This window comes from Mytilus trossulus, chromosome 2 (genome assembly GCF_036588685.1).
Source record: "Mytilus trossulus isolate FHL-02 chromosome 2, PNRI_Mtr1.1.1.hap1, whole genome shotgun sequence".
NCBI lineage: Eukaryota > Metazoa > Mollusca > Bivalvia > Mytilida > Mytilidae > Mytilus > Mytilus trossulus.
In genome coordinates, this window is record NC_086374.1 from 41,972,359 (window position 1) to 41,997,929 (window position 25,571).

At 32.4% G+C, this 25,571-nt stretch overlaps 1 protein-coding gene across 4 annotated transcripts in view; it reads right to left on the reverse strand.

Moving 5' to 3' along the window:
- Positions 1–23,874: 23,874 nt before the first annotated feature.
- Positions 23,875–25,571, reverse strand: part of LOC134707279 (double-stranded RNA-specific editase 1-like) — a 36,340-nt gene continuing 34,643 nt past the window's right edge. For all 4 annotated transcript variants that reach the window (XM_063566917.1, XM_063566914.1, XM_063566916.1 and 1 more), the window contains one exon: positions 23,875–24,584. In XM_063566917.1, the coding sequence (XP_063422987.1) occupies positions 24,064–24,584 (521 nt within the window). In that variant the 3' untranslated portion in view covers positions 23,875–24,063. The remainder of the gene's footprint in view (positions 24,585–25,571) is intronic.

Consider the following 25,571-nt stretch of genomic DNA (forward strand, 5'->3'; position numbering starts at 1 on the left):
TTTTTATCACCAAAAAAGTGTAAACACAAAAAGAAATGGCATACATGTGTGACGTAACATCACAGTATGTGATTTAACATGAAAAATTTCATACCAGTGATATGTTTAGTCAGCGATAAACAATTAGTTTTCTTTACTCTGCTTACAATGACATTTTAACCCACGAATGTAGGTAAACGTCGATTGCAAAAAAACTATATCCTTCTATCAGTAAAATAAGAGACATCACATTCGCATTTTGCTTCCAATATTTTCTCTTTATTACCAAAAAAAAAGCTCTGTAAAGTTTCATAAACCTTATGTAGCATTGAAAAAGTTATTAAAGTTCTAATATCAACCTACTTAGAGTCTAGACTGTATCTTACTGTTTACTGCAAAAACAATAAATATATAGCTATATTTTCTGAAGAATAGAAAAAAGCAAATGTATCTCCAGTTTTAAAAGTAACAACTGTAATGAGGTAAAAAAAAATATAGACCAATCTTATTGCTTAGTATTATGTCAAAGTGCCTGTAGCCATGTTCACTTGAGTCTTTTCATATGTATCGAATAATTCTTGATTAAGGGGATGTTATTTGGGATAACCGAACACAATATTTGTGAACGTGGAAACTGTTCAAATTGAAGTGGTTGAATAGTCATAAATACGTTTAGAGAGGAGAAACATGAACCAAAACAAAAAATCAGAGCAAGAGAAATACTGAACTGCAAAAAAAACAAACGCTAACATACATTAAAACGGACGATGTGTTAATAACACGAACAACTGCCAGATTACTGACTTGAACCTGGTTTAATTCTAATTGTTTGGCTCCTCAGAGGTGTACATCCTGAATACTCAAATTTATTCATTGGTTTGGATTGATAAGCCTGACAAGATACAGCGGGATATTATATGTCAAGAATATTACAAATTGGGCATAACAATGATAGATTATTTAAGACAAAATCTAAATGGATACAATTATTTACCTCCACACAAAACATGAATTTTACAGAGTTGGTCAGTTTTGCAATTCTTTAAATATAAACAAAACTTAATTTTGAGTGAATTTTTAAATGCCTGGAACAGTATGTCAAAACTCAGAGGTGTCTGTCATTTTGGCATCTAGATTCAATAAAGGGCATATTAAAGTTGAGACTATCAGTGTTTACTATAAAAATTGGACACAATATGGGGTATGGACTGTAAATGACCTGTTAGATCAAAATACATAAACATACATTAACAAATGAAATTAATGAAAGAATATATAATTTTAAACAGTTTTATGGTCTTATACTTGCACTAAAAATAAGTTAAAAGCCATTGGAATCAGCACTGAAAGTTACTTTACCTTTTGATTTTTAAGCAGAAAAAAATGGGAAGGTATTTCAAATAAGGGTTGTGGACAGTAAGGAAAAAATACACTTTTGTGTTACCATAGTTTATAAAAAAAAAACAACTAAGTTATGTTGGTTTCAATATAGAATTATTCTTTATATTTTGGGTACAAACGCTCTACTCTGTAACACATCAAACGAATGGATAACAATTGTCATATTCCTGACTTGTTACAGGCATTTTCATATGTAGAAAATGGTGGATTAAACTTGGATTAAAGCTGGTCTTATAGCTAGCTTAACCTCTAGCGTGTACATATATCAAATTTATACATTCGTACAAATATTTTCTTGCACAACTATTACTGCTATTATCATACGATTTTATACAGTTGTAACATAGTATGCTTAGTATGCTTATTAATTTCACTTGCTATCTAGAACAATAATAACTGTCCAGATTTTTACTTCACAGGTACAAGAATGAATCTTATATCAAATGGTAGTTTAATTCAGGAATGACTGTATTATTTTTTCTGTCTATAAAGAAATAACAAAGGAAATGTGGTGCACACTGAAAAACTCGCGTAGTGGGTTCTTTTAAAGTGTACACTACATTTTTATTGTTATTTCGAATAGACAGAAACAATATAAGGTATACAGATACTTGTGTATGACAAATATCATAGAAAGCAGAGAATAAGGAAATAATGCTGAGATAACTTATGACGACACAAACAAACATATCAGATGATAATTTGCGATTTTAATTCCCATGCCACCTTTAAATGATAACATTGATTCTGTGTTAACCTTTTTGCACCCAGGTTGAATTTGGACATGAACAATAATAACTTGGCAAAAAGTTATATCTAAAAGTTTTATTTATAGGAAAAATCAACACAAAGTGGTATTATCTTCAATATTTAATTATTAACATACAACAGAACTTATCAATTATTTAAAAATTTTCAAATCAAACGAAATGTGCGGAGGAGGAAAGCGTATCTTATTCAACAGCATCTAGCCTTATCCCAACAATATTTGGGGATACGGATTCTGGTTACATTACAGAAAGGGTAAAAACGACAATGCTGCATTTGTAAAAATAATCACAAACAAACACAATAGCATATCATTACAGAAAACGGAAACGTTAAACTAAAATACAGTTCATTGGGACAGTATTACACCAATATAAAGACTTGTAGAACTCAATGTACAATCATCAAACCGTTAATCAGAGTTAAGGAAAGTGACATTTAAAAAACTATAGAAAAGACGTCTCCACGAAAAAATACAGGTTAACTTTTGCTGTATCCAAGAAACAAATACTAAAAGTAATTTAGATTAACATACCCGGAACTCTCATACCTCTCATTCCTAGCGGTGCCGATTTCACTCCGTTCACTGTATTTTGATATGGTGCTAAAATAAACGGGTATGATGTAAGTATAAAAAAGAAAATGTGATATGATTGCCAATGAGACAACTATCCATAAAAGACCAAATGACACAGACATTAACAACTATATGTCACCGTACGGCCTTCAACATAAAGCAAAGCCCATAACGCATAGTCAGCTATAAAAGGCCCCAATACGACAATGTAAAACAATTCAAACGAGAAAACTTATTTACTGTATGTAAAAAAAAATATAGAAAAAAACAAATATGTAACAAATAAACAAACGACAACCACTGAATTACAGGCTCCTGACTTGACACAGGCACATACATAAATAATGTGGCGGGGTTAAACATGTTAGCGGGATCCAAAACCTCCCCCTTACCTGGGACAGTGGTATAACAGTACAAAATAAGAACGAACTATAAAAATCAGTTGAAAAAGGCTAAACTCATCAGATGGACAAACATGGCAGTATGTCACTTTTGCCATTTTGTGGACTAATTCTGGAGCATGTTTCCGTTACATGATAATCTGCTTGACACTGCTTAGTAATGTCATATTACCATTAAATGATCTATATTTTTATTAAGAATAGTCTGGATATGAGTTTATTATTACGTCCATTTAAGGTGGTATGGGTGTCTTTCGCCATCTTGGATTGTAAAAAACAGAGAATCTAAGGTCCATATTTTCCATCAAGTTAGCAAAATTTGATGCAGGAATGCAATATTTGATGTGAATTTTCATTTAAAAGAACCAATTTATAAGAATATAACTTAAAAATATTAAATCTTTACAAGTGTAGATTATTTTGGGTTGTTTTTTGAATATTTTCAAATTGGTATTTTAAGGGGAGGTAACTCTAAAACAGTGCATTTTTTGAAGGACTCTACATGAAATTTTCCTATTTTGTCTTTTAGCCGGAAAAAACGTACGGTGACCCTATCTTTTCTTTTGATATTCTAAAAGCATTGTCTGAAAGCTATCTTTTTCCAATTTATTATACGATTCTATCATTTTGTTTAGTTTCTATTCCCAAAATGGTGCTTTTTCCTGTTTAATCCATACAAAATTTGTCATTTTGTCACAACCTGTAGCTTGAGAAAATGCGCGGTGACCTATCATTTTTATAACATTTTTGAACATGTAACAATAGATACTACATTTTGACAAAGTATGAACAAATTCTATCATTTTTATTTTAGACTCCCATACCACCTTAATCTAGTTTGGACGGAAGTTTTAAGTATAAGTACATATGTTATGAAATATTAATATTAGAACAGTTGAGTACAAGCTTATATATCAAAAGCACTGTAGTTCTGAACATCGGATTACTGCATATTCTAGTGGATGGTCACATGCGCTTATCTCAGAAAAAAGTCACGTCTCTATACCTTAAAATTAGGTTAAGGTACATAGATTAAATTTTTGTGTGTCGTCGATGAAGAAATGACAGGGAATAAATTCAAACTTGCCGCAATACCTATTATATTGTAGTGAATAAAATCATTTGTTATCAGTATACTTTTCTGTTGTTATATATTATATTGCAATTTGTATAACAGTTATTCATATAATTTTCATCCATTTATATATTATTCTATTCAACTGTTCTATTGATAGTGCAGTACAAGTGCATGGTGGACACTCTTCTGTAATAATGTGTTTTTCAAATAGATTATATTTGAGTAGGCATTCATATTTTCCCGCGTTTGATGCAAAACTATCTTGAGATATTATTCCGTATGCATTAATACAAACAATCGGTATTCTTGATTTATTCTATGTGGTCGTGTGGTATGGCGGGACGGCTACAGTGCAGGCGATTTGGTATAACGATATCTCAGTAGCATCAACCCAACAATGCCAGATCTGTAAATTTGCTTTCGCAATTTTTTTGTTCTATCCTCGCCGGGGGGATTCAAACCAGTGCTGCTGAGATATCGTGACACCAAATCGCATGAACTGTAGCCGTTCCGCTAGACCACACGACCACCTGGGCTTCATTATATATATATATTTCTTACGACAAATCATTTTCATATCATTTATCTGGTTTTAAAAATTATTTCATCAATACAACATGTAGCAGTTGTTAGTTGGGGATACAGGGAATTTCTCAGTATGTGATTACTCTCAGCCTAGTCGACTGTCGTTTACATCTTAAGTTGACACTTGCCGCTTCTATATGTTCCCGTTATGTGGACTTCGTTATTATCGTAGTGCTCCTGATACAACAGGATTATGAGGATCGACACCCCTAAAATCAAAATATACATTTTACGGTCACTATCACTAATGGTCTGCGTCAAAACTCACTCCGACTGTTATCGCGATAGTCCACATAACGGGAACATTTAGAAGCGGCAAGTGTCAACTTAAGATGTAGACGACAGCCGACTAGACTGAGAGTAATCACATACTGAGAAATTCCCTGTCTCCACAACTAACAATCTATAATAGACTCCTAAATACTCGTCTGATCTGTTAACATATTTACTGATTGTGTACTATTCGCGATTGTGAAATTTAAGGATGAACTTAGGTGAGGTTTTGGAATAAGTGTCAAATGTTTTGACTCCTTGATGTTTTCCATACGATACAAGGTAAAATATTTTTCACTAAAACATCTATTTATCTTTTAACATAGGACTTAATAGCTCGTAAAAGTTCATTTGACAAATTTAAGCAGATTCTTGATTTTCTATCTTTTGGTTTGAGACCCAAATAGTACCAATTGAAATAAAAGGTAAAAGTCCGAGTTTTCTCGCCATATTTTATAAACCAGATATCTCGAAAAGTAGCTCCATCACCTTTTAATATGTTTACCTTATTTTGATCATTAACTAATAATCTTCAAGCGTAAAGTATCAAATTTAAATTCTTTATTTATTTAATTTACCTTCTTTGAGATCTGAACATAAATAAACTACTGTTGCCTGTTGAGAACACAAACTAAACTCATCAGATTATCAATAACTTGCATACCTCTTATTTCTAGTGGTGCTGATATCACTCCATTTACTGCTTTGATACAAGATAACAAAATAAACAGGTATAAAGGAAGCATATCTCTGTTAACCATTTCGTGAAATTATAATGATGTGTTCAGAATGATTGGAGCACATATATATATATATATATCTAATTGAACTTGCGTCATGTCGTCATGTACCTATGAAATAATATATATAAGTAGGGTATTGATGACTGAGTTAATGCCGCTTTATGCTATAACACCAATTAATTTTAAAAATTTTATGCTTACGTCTAATTAATCCGGATTGTCTCTGAAAGGACACAAATGGAATTGACGGTACAATAGGAATTCTTTGTTGACATGAATGATCATTGATATGGTCATAATTAAAAACTTACTTTAAATACTAAGGTTTTTCTACCTCATAAATAGATAATTTGTTTTTGCTTTCAACTTTTGTATCTAGGTGTTTCTAGTAGGTCTTGTGTGGACGAAACGCACTTCTGGCGTATTAAATCTTAAAACCTGGTGCCTTTTGTTAGCTATTACTCGTGTGTTTCTTTGTCAAATATGTTCTCCTATCCTATTTATTTGTATTGTAGTCCTGGAATGTTGTGCTGTCATTTTAATGTTATATTTAACATGGCCATTTAAGCGAGAGTTTTGGTATGCCACAAAACCAGGTTCAACACACCATCTTTTTCTTTCAAAATGTCCTGTACCAAGTCACGAATATGGTCATTGTTATATTATGGTTCGTTTCTGTGTGTGTTACATTTTTACGTTGTGTTTCTTCTTATACTTGAGTGTGAATTCACATTATCATAAGACGTGTCACGGTACTTTTCTATCCCAAATTCATGTATTTAGTTTTGATGTTATATTTGTTTTTCTCATCGGATTTTGTCTAATGCTTAGTTTGTTTCTGTGTGTGTAACATTTTAATGTTGTGTCGTCATTCTCCTCTTATTTTTTAAGCGTTTCCCTCGGTGTTGGTTTGTGACCCGGATTTTTTTTTTCTATCGATTTATGAGTTTTGAACATTGGTATACTACTGTTGCCTTTATTTCGCTGTATTTGGCAAAACGTTTAGGAATTTTTAGTCCTTAATGCTCTTAACCTTCGTAATTTATTTTGTCTTTTAATACTTTTTGTTGTTTTTGTAGACGAAACGCGCGTCTGGCGAATACACAATTACATATAGAATGCCTGAAATTTTCCGTCAAAGGATTTTAAATTGTATGTTCACCTTATAATGCAGGATACTATATGATGACCTATAGCTTTAATTTCTCTCGGCTTTCAATGTGCAAAGTATCTTATAAGAGGAAAACATGAAGGCAAGTTGCTTGAAGAAATTAAAGGTCTTCGTCGTTATCCATTGTATATTTGGTATAAGTTAAAAGCCAAGGTCGACACAGCCTGAATACCTAAGAATTAGTAAAACGTAAACAGGAAAGGTCAAAACAGAATTCATCAAACCCGCATGCGTCTTTGTCATGTTTTGACTCCGGTACTCACAATCGAAGGTTCGTGAAATATCATAAATGGTCATAACTCATCTATGTTTACCTTTTGCCTCATTTGAACGGATACTTTGATTACATCAAAGCGAAAAAAAACAAGACGAATTAGAAGTATATGCTTAACAGGAATGAAAACTCAAACAGTAAAAACAACATCATTGGAAAATTATAATGTTATATCCCGTTTGTTGCCAAATAAGTACAGGAACAGTAAAACTTCTAACTCAAGTCTTTGTATCTATCAAAAAAAAAATCAGAAGTTTTAAGTAATTTTTAGTAACAAAATTCCCGGTGTAGTATAAATTATCAGTGATTCATGGACTTCGTTCACTGAAATCTATAACGTCACTACAGACACGAATATAATTAAAGGCAACAGTAGTATACCGCTGTTCGAAAGTCATAAATCGATGGACATAAAACAAATCCGTTTACAAGTAAAACCTAGGGAAACACATCACTTTTTATAAGAGGAAAACAACGAAACAACATAACACTGAAGTGCATCAACAAAAAACGACAATGCAACCAAATAGAAACGAAATATATGATTACAACTGCCATTGTCCATATAATAAACGATTGGGTTATATGAGGCTTAAGGAACATTAATTGATAGGAAACAAAAATTCGTCACTTTTGTTGTAAATTTTTATTATTATTACTTTTAATGTTAATTAATATTTCAAAGTGAGTTCCCTTGTGTAAATTTTGGCAATATAGTTAGAGCATTCTTAATTCTTAACGCAACAATCTTATATAGGTAAACGTTGAGTTGATGAAATTATCATTTATATCGAGATGGATGTTTACAGAAGTTTCCATAATCCGTGGTTTGTTATATAGAGAATAATAGATGGCAAAATCCGTATCATATGTCGTATCATCCCGAGACATCAATATCAGCCCAAGGGCCTTTAGGCCCGAGGGATGATATTGGTCGAGGGTGATACGGCATGTGATACGGATTTTGCCATGTATTATACGCTTTATCATATATTTCAACAGAAGAGTATTATATTATATGAACTGTTTTCTGATCCATAGCACTGGGTTACCTTCAGTTCTGCTTTTGTCTTGTTTCAAAGCCTTAAAATAACTGCTCAATTATTTATACGAAGCACCTGGGTTACCTAACAATCTGTTGTTTTAAAAATATTTTGTTTATTATTGTATATATTTGAGTGTTTTGTATTTTTTATAGTTGCATTTAGTGTGCCAAAAAATATGTTGTGAAAACTTGATGTTCGTGCCGTCACATATAAAAAAAACTTGACGTTCGTGACGTTACATACCAAACAATGACGTCTTTCAAAAAATTGACCTATTTTGAGGAAATTTTTTCTCAAGCAAAAAAAACCAAAAAACTGACTTTATGTAAAAAAAAAAAAAAAAAAGGTATGCGATACGGGTTTTACCATGCGATACGGGGTATGCGATACGGGTTTAGCTATGCGATACGGGGTATGCGATACAGGGTAGGTGATACAGACTGGAAAAACGAACCTTTATTAGATATACAAAATAGCTGTATTTTGTACTAAATATATGATAAATGACATTAATATACAATCATTGCACGAGAAGAGCGATAACTCATTCTGATTTATTGATCATTGTGTTTTGAATTAAACTTTAAAAAAAATATTATTTATTCGAAAAATATTGAATTCATATCATTTGTTATTTTTTCACAATTCATTAAATTTTATTAGTATTTTATTAAAATGGCCGATGCATCCGAAAGAAAACATTTTCTTTCGTTGCTCTTGTGGTTTAAATATTTAAACAAAGGCAACGCGAAACGACGGTATCGCCGTTACTTAGACTGTAAATTCAACTTTTTCCAAGATGAACCACTTTTAATCCTGGTATCTATGATGATTTTATATTGACAGATCTAGAGCTTCCTCTTAGAATGTAGAATTCTGAACTTTACATTAGCGGCATAACACATGGGATTGAATAAAATATAAAGCCTATATGAACACGTATATATATATAAGATCATCAACCTCAATCACTAAGTGACTAACACACTAATGAACACCTGTCCAGTACAAAAGTTGTTTATTCGAAATCAAACTTTGCTTTCAAATGAAATCCATATACTAATATACCTAGCACAGTTTTAATTAACACTAGATAATATCAATACAAATCTAAAAGCTTAACTGCTACATACAACTAATGAGATTAAGTCTTTCGTCACACGAACGGCTTTTGTTTCTCATACTTATAAAGTAAATAGTTCTAAATAGGTGTTATTCTATAATTGTTCCTGAACGGGCATGTCTGTATACCAACATTTCCTTAATCAACTAAATGTGACCCTCTCAAACTCAATTGTAGTGTATTCAAAGGCTTGTAAAAAACGTTCAATATCAACGCACCATACATATTTTTAATATTTGTGCTGTCCAAATCGCTTATTGTAAAAGATTGTCCTCATATTAAGGAAGTGGTAATGCCAATTGAGTTTTACTCGATCATCATGAAGTGAGATGGTTCCACTCACTACCTCCGACTTGACTTATGCTCTTTTAAAGTCATAAGAAACGAGTGACCGGTGAAAAATAATGTTCTTCCAATTCTTAAACCAATGCATACAAACATCATAAACTTAGTCTTCTGTGCTCGAATTTATCATTTTTTTCGTGTAAATTTCGTATAATCGTCAATTTTTTTTTCAATCGGTCAGTGTTGTGAAAATATGGCAGGTAATTAAAGTTCGTGTTTTGAAGCCGAAGTTTAACGATTGTCACCTGTTTGTCAACAATTGACGAAAAATAAACAAAAAAGCATGGAAATTGAGCACGTGTTTAACATGTAAATTCAGATAATAGTTTATTTTAAGGACATCCATGCGTATTGTGGTCACCGGATTTTTACGAGATTGGTCACACTGAGGTCACCTTGCATGCGGAAAATATATCGGGGGAATTGCTTGTTTCTTATGACTTTAACAGTAATTATTATGTACTGCTAAATACGACACAAATATTGTGAACAACTACAACAATTTAAAGTCCTAAATATTAAACAATTTTAACGTTATTATTAACCTATATAGCTTCAAGAATTAAACTCTTCGTCAAATATTCATTCATATTTTTTAATGTCCAAGTTTGTTTTCCGGGGGTAATGTGAATAACCTATATGCGATGTAAATTCATATTTTCCTATAAATTTCACAAGTTTGAATGAATATCTATATTAGTCTCTAAGACTTAAACTTAGTTTGCAACTCCCTTTGAACCTTCTTCTTAATGAGAAAGGTAAATATGCTAGATATACTTCCTGGAGATGTGATAATATTAATGTACTTACCGTTATCTTGTTGATATTGATGTGTTTCCGTTAAATATTTAAGAATATTCTAAATATACTACCGAAATTTACCCAAAGGAACTTTAATATTTTAGATAAATCAAACATAAACGGTTATATCTTTTCTTTCCTAGAGTTAAGATTTTACAAGAGAAACTCTACACTAAGATTTAAAACAATAGGGACAATTTTCGTTCTTTATTGCTAATTTTCCTATTTTGGATGCTGATGTTCCTTTGGCACCATCTTACGATGATAACATATAACAACTCGTGTCTGTTGTGACGATTTGGATTTCAATGAACGTAATCTATATATCAATTATAAATTATTTAAAAAATCATGGAATTCGCTACCATAATTAACTAAAAACCTTTACTAAATTCTAATATGCACATTGATAGCTCGGCAATCTGTCGATACATGTCTACTAAGAACAAATAGTTGGTGCAACAAGTAATATAACCTGAAACAAATGTCTGCAACAAGGACACATAATAACGGAATTTCTCTTATGGTTGGGGCCTGTTATCTATTTCTCGCATGAATAGATAATTCTCGTATCACACTGTCCGGAGTGTGATACGAAAAAGTGATACGAAAAATGCGTTAATTTGATTGGCCAACGAAACCTCCTGAAACGATATTGCGGCATTTTCATTGGCTATTCTTTAGGTCATTGTTGACAGTTAAAGGTCACAATGATGTACATTTCCTCCATTGCAACGGAGATAAGCGATGTCTTCAATAATATAGAAAATACGCACACTTTTCACCTTATTATATATTCTTATTCAAACATTATTACATTCTGAAGCGTACAAAATGTTTAAAAAAGTCTTATGTTGAAGATTGACGACGAACAGGACATATGACATCACAATGCAGTTATGTTCAAGCGACTGGGTCGACGTTTCGCGGATTTTTTTTATTAAGCACAAAAAGCATGTTTACCATAAGAGAAATAGGTTTCACAACTCGGGAGAATTAGATATCGTTTGATATCAACTCTCTTTTTTTAATTTAAATAGTAATAACAAACTCGCCACAGGCTCGTTTATTATTATATTGAAATTAAATAACTCGAGTTGATATCAAGCGATATCTAATTCTCACTCGTTATGAAACCTATAAGTACAAATGAATGGGTTTGTAACGTTTGTAAAAAGCATAGGTAAATTTCGGTAGACGTAAAATCTTCAATGTTGAAAGATAAAAAATGGAGTATCATCATTATCAGACAATTTTATGATGTTGTATCTAACTTTTCAGTTGTATTACTGAAATTTGAACATTAAAATTAATGTGTACACAGGTTGACTTTCTGACTATCCGAAATATTGGTCACATAATTTTTTCTGCAGGAAATAGGTTTGCTGTTTTCTTGTGAAATCCTTTCCTTGTTGTGCCCGTGACACACTTCATTTTTACTTTTATGGTACTGACCCATGCCTTAAAAAATCTTTTTAATTATTCTTATCACGTAGTTTATCACAATTTGCCATTGTCAATATCATTCAAGATATTTGCAATAGATCTTTTGCAAGTTGTTTCGGTTTCATCTTTGCAAAAATGCATACAACTTGTAAAGTCAAACAAATAATTTTGATGAGTTTAACTGAGACATATAATGCAATATCTGTCCCTAATTTTCATTATCGTTTGCCTTATAACTCAAGACAGCATGGTTTTTAAGATTGTTTCTATTGAGATTTAAATATGTATACATATTATATTAAAGTCATTTGACATTTGTTGATGTCTAGATGACTTGTCTTCTTTATCGTTTACTATCCCATCGATTTAATTCCCAAATCTCATTAATTCATACTTTCTTGGTCACTTTTGGTCATATATTTCCTATAGATTCTACATAATATTTATGCATTCCTATATTTGAAATGTATAGATATGCGTTTCCGTGAAGGTTTAGTAAAAAAAGCGCTTTACACCACGAAATTCATTCAGTGTTGTTTTCACCGGAGACGTTGTATATGTCTCTGTTAACCATAATTGAGGACTACTTCAAAATAAAGCTTGGCAGAATAGCAAACCAAAGAATCTTTTGACCAGGACTTTGAAAGGCAGTTCGGTAACGAATTGTTGTTATCATACAAATCTTCAAATCACAATGAAAACCATGTCAAACTTAACATGAAAAGTTCTGATCGTATGGAGAAAATGCACGACGGACAAGAGGATAGCAATATAGCGGCCACAGTTTTAGGAGTGTGGATATAACTATTATTATATGTAATACCACTGCAATCACAACACACTATGACATCAGTTTTACTTGTGCTTTTCGACCAGCTATGTCAATGTTATGTTATTGCAGAGTTATCTCTCCTATATTGACCAAAAAAGTTCTTCGATAACAAATAAATATTGTTCCAATTTAAAATAATAACTCTTTAAAATTATTTTTTTATTATCTATAAGTCACTAGCTTAGTTGGAAGACCCTAAGAGGAATCGTGCCAGGCAGACATATACACCTACCGATCATTCCATACACCAAATATGTCGGTCCTATCGCTTTAAAGTTCTTCATAAACAGATCAAACCACAAGATCCCAATATTTACCAATGAACACCGAAAAAGAGGTTAAGGTCAAATTAACCCTTCCAGACAGACATGTACATCTTACGATCATTGCATATACCAAATATAGTTGATCTGTGTTTATAGTTGCTGATAACAACTGACATAACCACAAAAACCTATCATTGACAATTGATTCGTGAAAATGAGGCCAAGCGCATATGAAATCTACCAGACAGACACTAATAGATCAACTAAATTTATTGTATGGATTCATTGTAAGGAGTATGTCTTACTGGCAGGTTTCATCTGAACTTGAACTGAAGTTCGTGGTTCACTAGAACAATGTTTAGTCTTTTGTGGATTGATCTATTTTTCAGATGCTATAACCAATAGGTTAAGTATAGTTAGTGTATGAAATATTTATATGGTGAACACTTGACCACATACTTTTAACCTTGATCACTAATCTATGAAATTAGGTCGAATTAAGTCATGTGAACCCTGCTTGACAGACATGTAACCCTTGCAAAACAATATGCAAAATATTGCTACCCTATTCCTAATAGTATTACTAAGATTGTAATCCCTTTGTTCTGTATTCTGTCTTTTTTCCTAAGGTGAGACAAAACTGCAAAAATACCATAATTTCAAATTCTTAAAGATAATATCTATAAACACTTAGGAAAAAGTATCACACCACCATGATCCTCCACAAACCAAAACCTTTAAACACATTATACTAAATATGGGGTCTGATATATAACCCATAAAATGAGCCGTATTTTGCAACAATAACTCTTATTCAAAGATGGTAATGGGTTTTGTTTTGCATATGGCCTTTCAATCAAATTACACAACTTTGATGAGGAAGTAACTTAAGATAAGTTATATTGCAACCTTTCTACACTGAAAGGTAAGTATCTTTTCCTTTTATTAAACTCTGTGTGACAACATATATTTTGTCAGTTAACTTGAAAGCATATTATGGGAAGGAAGAAAACATTAGTGAAATGTTCTTTGGAAAATAAACATCAACACTTTTGGCCATATTGTTTCCTCTGAAATACCAAGTGCAATTCCATGTTATTTTTTAAAAACCATGTGTTTCAGCTGTCTCATTGGCACTGATACCACATCTTTTTATATATATTGTAATGGTTTGGAATCTAGTTGGTTCTTACAATGTATATAAAATAAGGAGACATGGTATAATATAAATGAGACAACGATCCACCAGGCTGTGATCAAACAATGAAAAATCAAACAACTACAGGCCACTGCATGACCTTCAACAATGATCATTCAAAGTGATTGTAAGCACAGAAGGGTAAAGATTGTTTTTATTTATCAGTGGGAAGTAAAACCAAATATTGCATTGTTTAAAGTTTTCTGGACAATAGAAGATAACTCCAACGTTTAAAGATGACTAACAATGACATCATCGACTTTTTTAGAACAATGCACCCTGCTAAAATTGTGAAATTTTCTTATCAAGTAAAGTATCATTTTGTGACTTGATTATCTGCACATATAAATTGTTTCTGGAAATAGTCTTGGATAGGATGTATAAAGGTATAATTTGTGTATCTCAGAGGTAGTGCTAAACTTTGACAGGGTCTGATATCCAATCAGTATTGTAGGGTTTTGATTTCATGAAATCTTTACCCAAAATCATATACCTCCCATAAGTCTAGATTACTGAATCAAAATAACTTCAAATAAGAAAACCAATGCTTGATATTTAGTAAAACCTGTATAAACCGGCCGGCTATGGGACTACGAAAAAGGACCGGTTATGGACAGTGAGCCGGTTTTATACAGGTTTCCATTTTGACTGGAAGTAAATGACATGTGACGTCCGATATTTTGCATGAAAAAATTCTGTCAGATTGTAAATTAAGAAATAATTCATGGAAGCCATAGATTATTGGAAATTTACACATGGCCTGGGCCGTGATATTCGAATTTTATCCTGAGCGTCAGCGAGGGATAAAATTAACGAATATCACGGCCCAGGCCATGTGTAAATTTCCAATAATCTATGGCTTCCATGAATTATTTCGATTCTAATAAGACAAATACGATCATTTAAAAAAATGAAGCGAGGGTTGGTAAAGCTGTGTGTGTGGCTGTTCTTTTTCACTCCCTGTTAGATAAAGCTCAAACATTCGAATAAATCCGTAGCCTGCATGGATTATTTCGTGAACAACCGCTAAAATAAAAATCTGTTTCATTCTCAAAACCATCAATTGTCATTTTGATTTACATGTTTTTCTCGTAAGCTACCGTCAAATTCAAAGTTGACATTTAGTAACTAAGGAGCCGCCATGTTGACTTGTTGGAATTAGTAAATATGCGAATAATGCAATAGAATGGAAAATCAAACAAAACCTACCTTGATGATCAATTTTAATACAATAGTAAACAACAATTCAATGGTTCGCGTAACAGAAAACTTTCAACTCTAGCGTTTTCATTTGTATGACGTCATGTTTTGAAATGACTTATATGCGCCAAAGACATTAATAGACTTTCGCGGAATTTTATTTTATTTTTATTTTGTTGGTTTTTTCGATGTCTTGTGCAATACTTCTTTTTATTATGCATTCGAGTAAGAATAAAAGTGATTTCGTCTTTTCTTAATTGTAATTTTTAAAACAATAAAATCGGCAAAGGGTCAGTTGCAAATAGGTTTCACATTTGGATTTACGTGGGAAGTATATTGTAACAGCCATTATTATGTACACCACGGAGTCTGCGCTAAGTATAGATATATCGAGAATTTTATCACAGTGTTGTTTACAAAGCGAAAGAAGCACGTCATATTAGAATTACAAAAAATGTATAGACTGATAAATTAAAACACGAAACGCAATAACGTTATAACTTCGTATGATCGTTGTTTTGAATCTTCATATTCATTGGCTGTAAAAATTTAGAAACCTGTTGAAAAGAAATATTCAAGTCAGTTCAACGTCAGTTTAATCCGAGATATATTCGACGTGTCTCGGCTTTAGATTCATTAACACATTTAGTGTTTTAATAAATAATACAGCTTACTACTGTCCGATTGTAAGCTCACATTTTAAAACATGGCTAATTGATCATCTTGAAAAGCCATATTGTATGAACAAATATGTTTTCATTGCATATCGATCATTTAAAATTAATTGGACAAACCGGTTCTGACAGGTAGTAATTGATGTAATTAAGAATATTGGGACTGCATCATAAGACCGGAAATCGGAATACGCAGAGTCCGGTTTACAAAGGGTATTTCAACAAAGACTTTGAAGGGAAAAACGGGACTTTAATTTTCGGCCGGAATGGACAGGAAACCCATTTATTCAGGGTCAGGTTGACTCTGGTTTTACTGTATATGCTTTAACCTATGGGAACGAACTGTGCGTCTCTCCTTGCCAATCTCTTCTTATTGTCATATGAATCAGAGTTCCTTCAGAAACTTGTCCAAAAAAAATCAAAGAAGCAAATTCAGATATATTGATGATGTTCTTTCCATAAACAATCTATAGTTTTCTGATTGGGTTCCATCAATATATCCCCCGAACAGGAAATTAAAGAAACAGACACGGCTTCCTCTATCTCATTTTTAGACTTAGACCTAGAATTTGACATACACGATCATCTCAGTACCAGAATCGATGACAAAGGAGTCGATTTTAATTTTGAATTTATCAATTTCCCCCACCTTAGTACCAGTATACCAACTTCACCTGCATATTGGATATAAACTTCCCAACCGATTCGGTATTCAAGAGCTTGCAGCAACTACATGTTTTACTCAGACATCGTAAAGCGTCACCAGTTTCTAAGCAGAAAATTTATTAAAAAGTAAAATCACAAAAATACTGAACTCAGAGGAAAATCAATTTGGAAAGTCCATAATCACAAGGCAAAATCAAATAACAAAACGCATCAAAAACGAATGGACAAGAACTGACCAGAAGTATGTCAAAGAACGTCTTATCCTTTTTCTAAAAATAAAGTCCATCGGAAGGTCCCAATACCTTGTTGATAAATATTCTATCACAACTTCACAAATTATACACGATGGTCTTGAAGTATAGATTCTGGGTTCTGGCATTGTAACGTTTGTCATCTTAATAACGTGTTATTCTTTTATTGGTATTTATTAATATTACTCTTACTGTTAAGTCTGTTCTCTTGGTGGAATTCGTTAGACATAGCTCTGTACTTATACATTCCATCATTGTGTTATTATGACATGGTCAATGTTTTGTTATATATGTGTTTTTTGTTAAAGTGATAAAGATAACTAGAGGCTCTAAAGAGCCTGTGTCGCTCACCTTGGTCTATGTGAATATTAAACAAAGGACACAGATGGATTCATGACAAAATTGTGTTTTGGTGATAGTGATGTGTTTGTAGATCTTACTTTACTAAACATTCTTGCTGCTTACAATTATCTGTATCTATAATGAACTTGATCCAGTTAGTTTCAGTGGAAAATGATAGTGAAAATTTACAAATTTTATGAAAATGGTTAAAAAATGACTTTAAAGTGCAATAACTCCTTAGGAGGTCATTTGACCATTTTGGTAATTTTACTTATTTGTATATCTTACTCAGCTGAACAATATAGCTGTTTACAGTGTATCTCTATCTATAATAATATTCAAGATATTAACCAAAAACAGCAAAATTTCCTTAAAATTACCAATTCAAGGGCAGCAACCTAACAACAGATTGTCCGATTCATCGGAAATTTTCAGGGCAGATAGGTCTTGACCTGAATAACAATTTTATCCCTGTCAGATTTGCTCTAAATGCTTTGGTTTTTGAGTTATAAGCCAAAACTGCATTTTACCCCTATGTTCTATTTTAAGCCATGGCGGCTACTTGGATGGTTGAACGGGTCATCGGACACATTTTTCAAACAAGATACCCCAATTATGACTGTGGCCAAGTTTGGTTAAATTTGGCCCAGTAGCTTCAGAGGAGAAGATTTTTCTAAAAGATTTCTAAGATCTACCAAAAATGGTTAAAAATTGACTATAAAGGGCAATAACTCCTAAAGGGGTCAAATGACTATTTAGGTCATGTTGACTTATTTGTAAATCTTACTTTGCTGAACATAATTGCTGTTTACAGTTTATCTCTATCTATAATAATATTCAAGATATTAACCAAAAACAGCAGGTTCGGGCCAGGTGAGCTTATAACACAACGTCGACTGCTGTACCCCTTTTTTTTATAACGTTTATACCTATTATGTCTGTTTGTTTTGCTCACACATCGTTGTCATAATAATTGAATTTTATAAGACTGTCATGATCTGTCATACAAATCAGTTCATTGTGAACGGCCTAACAGATATAAATGTTGGATTAGGGAAAGTACAGCATACAAGGGATTCATATAGGAAACCAAAATCATTAATTATTCAAGCCTTATTTGGCACAACTTTTTGGATGTTTTGGTCTGCATTGCTCTTCAACTTTATGTTAGTTTGGCTTATTCACGATTTTGATCTGAGTATCACTGATCAGTCTTATGCAGACGAAATGCGCATTTGGCATATCAAAATTATTAGCCTGGTACCTTTGATAACTACATGTATTAATACTAATCTAATGATTCTCTTAATTAAATTACTAAATTCACTACAACATACTTAATTATAGCTGAGTATGCCGTATGGGCTTGGTTCATTGTTGAAAGCCATACAGAGACCTAGGCTGTTTATTTCTGCGTCATTTTGGTCTCCTGTGGACAGATGTCTCATTGGCAATCTAACCACATCTTCTGATTTTTATATTTATTTACATTTGTTGGTACAACACATATGCCCCCATCAGCTTAAATTTCAAATGTATACTTACGGGAGTTCAAATAAACATGTTGAGTACAAGGATTTCAAATATTTATTCAAAGGTAGAGAACATTTCCAATAACAAACAAAATATCAGCTCAATATATCTACTGGAAGGCTTAAATCAGGGCAAAAATAATGGTACTTTTTTTAATAAATTATCAGAGCAAATTGCCAGACATTATTTTTTGCAGATTTATTGCATGTTTTTGAATGAATAAAACAGTGTGAAAAATCACAAAAATACTGAGCTCAGAGGAAAATCAATTTGGAAAGTCCATAATCACAAGGCAAAATCAAATAAAACAGTGTGAAAAAGCTAATTAAGAAATCATACTTGCATTTGAAAATATGTATTTATGTTTTATGGTGTAAGTCCCATAACTCTGAAAAGCTTAATATTAAAATCTTTTATTTCAAAAGCAAGCTTACTTTTTAATGTTGCATCATTCTCAAATAATAAAAATTGCCTTATTTTTCATAAATAAAATGTTCACAATTAATCTAAAAACCATTAAAACAATTAGTTTGTAGCTTCATATTCCTGAAATCATACTTTATATTAAGAATCATGTATGCATCCCTAATGTTTGAAGTTTTTAACCCATGACTCTGAAATTACTTACATAAATCTAAACCAGATGCTCCGCAGGGCGTAGCTTTATACGACCGCAGAGGTTGAACCCTGAACGGTTGGGGCAAGTATGGACACAACATTCAAGCTGGATTCCGCTCTAAATTTGGATTGTGATTAAATAGTTGACACAGCATAGGTTTCTGACACAGAATGAATGTATTCAAATGAACTTAAAATTTTTGTTTTCTCTTAGAGCAATTCACTATGCTGTTGAATATTAATCCTCTCAAAAAAATGTTTGAAGAAATTTTCTTTTTATTTATGAAATTTCAAATGAGAAAAATTGAACCCAATTTTTTAATCACATCCCCCTTTCCCTTATTCCAAAACTAATTTCAATTAAAATATTCTAATGGAGTTTGCAACAATTACTACTCATTTAAATACATCATAAAATATTAAGATGTAAAAAAACTGCTTGTTATCACTGAATGGTAAAGATTATTTAAATTTATCAGTTGGTAGTAAAAAGTGAATATACATTGTATATTGTATATAACAAAGATTTAAGTTGATTCTGGACAAAGAAAGATAACTCCAATTAAAAAAAATTCTTGCAGATATTTCTTGCTTACTATACTGGACAAAGAAAGATAACTCTTAATTAAAAAAATTTGCAATTTCACAATATTGTGAAATTAGATATTTCTTGCCATTGCACAATACTGTGCAATTGAAAAGACTTGCTATTGCACAATACTTAATATAATAATTTTGGACCTCGATTTGGACCAACTTGAAAACTGGGTCCATAATCAAAAATCTAAGTACATGTTTAGATTCAGCATATCAAAGAGGCCCAAGAATTTAATTTTTGTTAAAATCAAACTTAGTTTAATTTTGGACCCTTTGCACTTTAATTTAGACCAATTTTAAAACTGGACCAAAAATTAAGAATCTACATACACAGTTAGATTTGGCATATCAAAGAACCCCAATTATTCAATTTTTAATGAAATCAAACAATGTTTAATTTTGGACCTCGATTTGGGCCAACTTGAAAACTGGGCCAATAATCAAAAATCTAAGTACATTTTTAGATTCAGCATATCAAAGAACCCCAAGGTTTCAATTTTTGCTAAAATCAAACTAAGTTTAATTTTGGACCCTTTGGACCTTAATGTAGACCAATTTGAAAACGGGACCAAAAATTAAGAACCTACATACACAGTTAGATTCGGCATATTAAAGAACCCCAATTATTCAATTTTGATGAAATCAAACAAAGTTTAATTTTGGACCCTTTGGGCCCCTTTTTCCTTAACTGTTGGGACCAAAACTCCCAAAATCAATACCAACCTTCCTTTTGTGGTCATAAACATTGTGTTTAAATTTCATTGATTTCTATTTACTTTAACTAAAGTTATTGTGCGAAAACCAAGAATAATGCTTATTTGGGCCCTTTTTTGGCCCCTAATTCCTAAACTCTCCCAAAATCAATCCCAACCTTTCTTTTGTGGTCATAAACCTTGTGTCAAAATTTCATAGATTTCTATTAACTTAAACTAAAGTTATAGTGCGAAAACCAAGAAAATGCTTATTTGGGCCCTTTTTGGCCCCTAATTCCTAAAATGTTGGGACCAAAACTCCCAAAATCAATACCAGCCTTCCTTTTATGGTCATAAACCTTGTGTTAAAATTTCATAGATTTCTATTCACTTTTACTAAAGTTAGAGTGCGAAAACTAAAAGTATTCGGACGACGACGACGACGCCAACGTGATAGCAATATACGACGAAAATTTTTTCAAAATTTGCGGTCGTATAAAAACTAAATAAGAGAGTTTTCCAGTTCTCATTAAAAGCTAACACTTTGTTCAAATTCAGAACATGTTCAATAAAGCATTCTAGAATAATTATTTAAAAAGTAGCTGATTTTGATACCATCGGTAGAATCAAAACTCACATATCAAAGAGAGGCTTGACTTATATCATGGACATACATGGACTGATGAAGAGACAATGGTATATCATAAACAGTACATATAACTAGAGGCTCTAAAGAGCCTGTGTCGCTCACCTTGGTCTATGTGCATATTAAACAAAGGACACAAATGGATTCATGCCAAAATTGTATTTTGGTGATGGTGATGTGTTCGAAGTTCTTACTTTACTGAACGATTTTGCTTCTTACAATTATATCTATCATGAACTTTGCCCATTAGTAACAGAGAACTATATTTGGTAAAAATTTACATAAATTTACCAAATTAATGAAAATTGTTAAAAATTGACTATAAAGGGCAATAACTCCCTAAGGGGTCAATTGACCATTTAGGTCATGTTGACTTATTTGTAGATCTTACTTTGCTGAACATTATTGCTGTTTACAGTTTATCGCTATCTATAATAGTATTCAAGATAACCAAAAACGGCAAAATTTCTCTAAAAATTACCAATTGGAGGGCAGCAACCCAACAACCAGTTGTCCAATTCATCTGAAAAATTCAGGGCAGATAGATATTGACTTGATTAACAATTTAACTTCTTGTCAGATTTGCTCTAGATGCTTTGGTTTCATAGTTATAAGCAAAAAACTGCATTTTACCCCTATGTTCTATTTTTAGCGGTGGCAGCCATCTTGGTTGAATGGCCAGGTCATCGGACACATTTTTCAAACTAGATACCCCAAAGATGATTGTGGCCTAGTAGTTTCAGTGGAGATTTTGTAAAAGATTACTTAGATTTATGAAAAATGGTTAAAGATTGACTATAAAGGGCAATAACTCCTAAAGGGGTCAACTGACCATTTTGGTCATGTTGACTTATTTGTAGATCTTACTTTGCTGAACATTATTGCTGTTTACAATTTATCTCTATCTATAATAATATTCAAGATAATAACCAAAAACAGCAAAATTTCCTCAAAATTACCAATTCAGGGGCAGCAACCCAACAACCGATTGACCGATTCATCTGAAAATTTCAGGGCAGATAGATCTTGACCTGATAAACATTTTTATCCCATGTCAGATTTCCTCAAAATGCTTTGGTTTTTGAGTTATAAGCCAAAAAATGCATTTTAGCCCTATGTTCTATTTTTAGCGGTGGCGGCCATCTTGGTTGGTTGACAAGGTCACGCCACACATTTTTTAAACTAGATACCCCAAAGATGATTGTGGCCAAGTTTGGATTAATTTGGCCCAGTAGTTTCAGAGGAGAAGATTTTTGTAAAAGATTACTTTAATTTACGAAAAATGGTTAAAAATTGACTATAAAGGGCAATAACTCCTAAACGGGTCAACTGACCATTTTGGTCATGTTGACCTATTTGTAGATCTTACTTTGCTGAACATTATTGCTGTTTACAGTTTATCTCTATCTATAATAATATTCAAGATAATAACCAAAAACAGCAAAATTTCCTCAAAATTACCAATTCAGGGGCAGCAACCCAACAACCGATTGACCAATTCATCTGAAAATTTCAGGGCAGATAGATCTTGACCTGATAAACATTTTTATTCCATGTCAGATTTCCTGAAAATGCTTTGGTTTTTTAGTTATAAGCCAAAAACTGCATTTTACCCCTTTGTTCTATTTTTAGCCGTGGCGGCCATCTTGGTTGGTTGACAAGGTCACGCCACACATTTTTTAAACTAGATACCCCAAAGATGATTGTGGCCAAGTTTGGATTAATTTGGCCCAGTAGTTTCAGAGGAGAAGATTTTTGTAAAAGATTACTTTAATTAACGAAAAATGGTTAAAAATTGACTATAAAGGGCAATAACTCCTAAAAGGGTCAACTGACCATTTTGGTCATGTTGACTTATTTGTAGATCTTACTTTGCTGAACATTATTGCTGTTTACAGTTTATCTCTAACTATAATAATATTCAAGATAATAACCAAAAACAGCAAAATTTCTTCAAAATTACCAATTCAGGGGCAGCAACCCAACAACCGATTGACAGAATCATCTGAAAATTTCAGGGCAGATAGATCTTGACCTGATAAACATTTTTACCCCTGTCAGATTTGCTCTAAATGCTTTGGTTTTTGAGTTATAAGCCAAAAACTGCATTTTACCCCTATGTTCTATTTTTAGCCGTGGCGGCCATCTTGGTTGGTTGACCGGGTCACGCCACACATTTTTTAAACTAGATACCCCAATGATGATTGTGGCCAAGTTTGGTTTGATTTGGCCCAGTAGTTTCAGAGGAGAAGATTTTTGTAAAAGCTAACGCCGGACGACGACGGACAACGGACGACGGACGACGGACGCCGGACGCAAAGTGATGAGAAAAGCTCACTTGGCCCTTTGGGCCAGGTGAGCTAAAAATGATAAAAAAAACTCTCACACTGGCCATTTCGGCAAGGCAAGCCTTTTTTGTTTTTTACAATCTATAACTTAATAATTTTAGTCTGAGATTTTATAAAAAAAGATGATTAAAAAACAATAACAACAAAAGATGATAAATGGATTGATAAAATGACTATAAAAATGTATGATTATAGTTGTACTAATGGAAACATGTCCTGTTCTAGCGGCTTTTTCACCCAAACACCAAACCCAGCTCTTTGGAATGTATTATAAAGTTCCTCCTTAGCAAGCTGATAGTCCATAACTCTTCCTTTAGCCTCTGAGTACAATTGTGGTTCATTAGACTCTGATTTACTGACAATGGAGGGAATTTTACCACACAGTTTAGAGAACTGATTAAACAAACTTTGTTTACATAGTCTTGAGATTCCACCTTGCTCTGTTTTCCCAGTTGTAGTATTGATGACTTCTAAGGTGGGATTTGATAAACACCAATTGACTGCAAAACTTGGTGCTTTACCTGGCATTCTACTCTCAGGATTTCTGATTCCACTTAGAAATGGTTGGTTGAGTTTGTATGGTGTTGGTATATCTTTGATACCACTAAGTCTTCCAAATACAGCACGTGACAAATGTTCTGCATGATATAAGTGGCCTAATATGATGCTGTCATAATATACTGGCTCAGTGAAGTGACTAAGTAAAGCCCCTGAAAGTATATAATATATAAATATATTTCATTAACATATAAACAAACTCTGTATAATGATTTTTATCTCTATAAGAGCACCAATAATCTTCCCTAGAATATATTTTACCTAAACCCTTGTTTTATCATCACAATGCTTACTTTAATTGTAACATTTTCAGTAACAATTCTGCACTAACTTCTTCAAAGTACTGTTTTAACTGAATCATTATTTTGCATTCATCTTTTTCTAGCCAACTTTGTTGAAATTTTATTTAAGGAATGACTGTAATATTTTTTTTGTCTATGAAGAAATAACATAAAAAATTTGGTGCACACTGAATAACGTGTGTTACAGTAGCAGATTATTTAACAGTGTGCACCAAATTTTTTATGTTATTTCGAATAGATAGAAAAATATTACAGTCATTTCTTATAATTTCATTCTAAATTCCCTTTTAAACCGTAGTAAACCATGAAAAAACGTTGATGACATCAGGGTCACATGACTAAATTATGTCTTTGAGCTCATAACAAAATAATGTCAGCCAATCAGAAGACGTGTTACATCCAAAATTTAATTATTAAGCCATATTCAAATTTACTTGGTGTATTTGAAGAGGTTTTCAAGATACAAGTTTTACATGTGTTCATGACAACTTATATTTATTTTATTTGTTTTAATTGTGAAACAGTAATTTTTAACAGGATCTTAATTTACATAATTTGATTCTTCCTGATTTACAGTACCTACTCTGCTTTTTTGTGAAATGAAACAAAAGACACAAATATTTCTCAGTAGTACAAAACAGCACCAATTGACAATTTCAACCAGATTTGATATTTCAGAAGCTTGTAAACATTTGCATCAAAGATAAGACAAAAACACACAAAAATGAGTGGTTAATGTTTGAAATTTTGCATGAATTTTATGTTGTCTGCAGACATAAATCCATAAGAAAAAGGAAAGTTATTCGTTGTCACTGTGGCAGTAAACCATCAAAGACA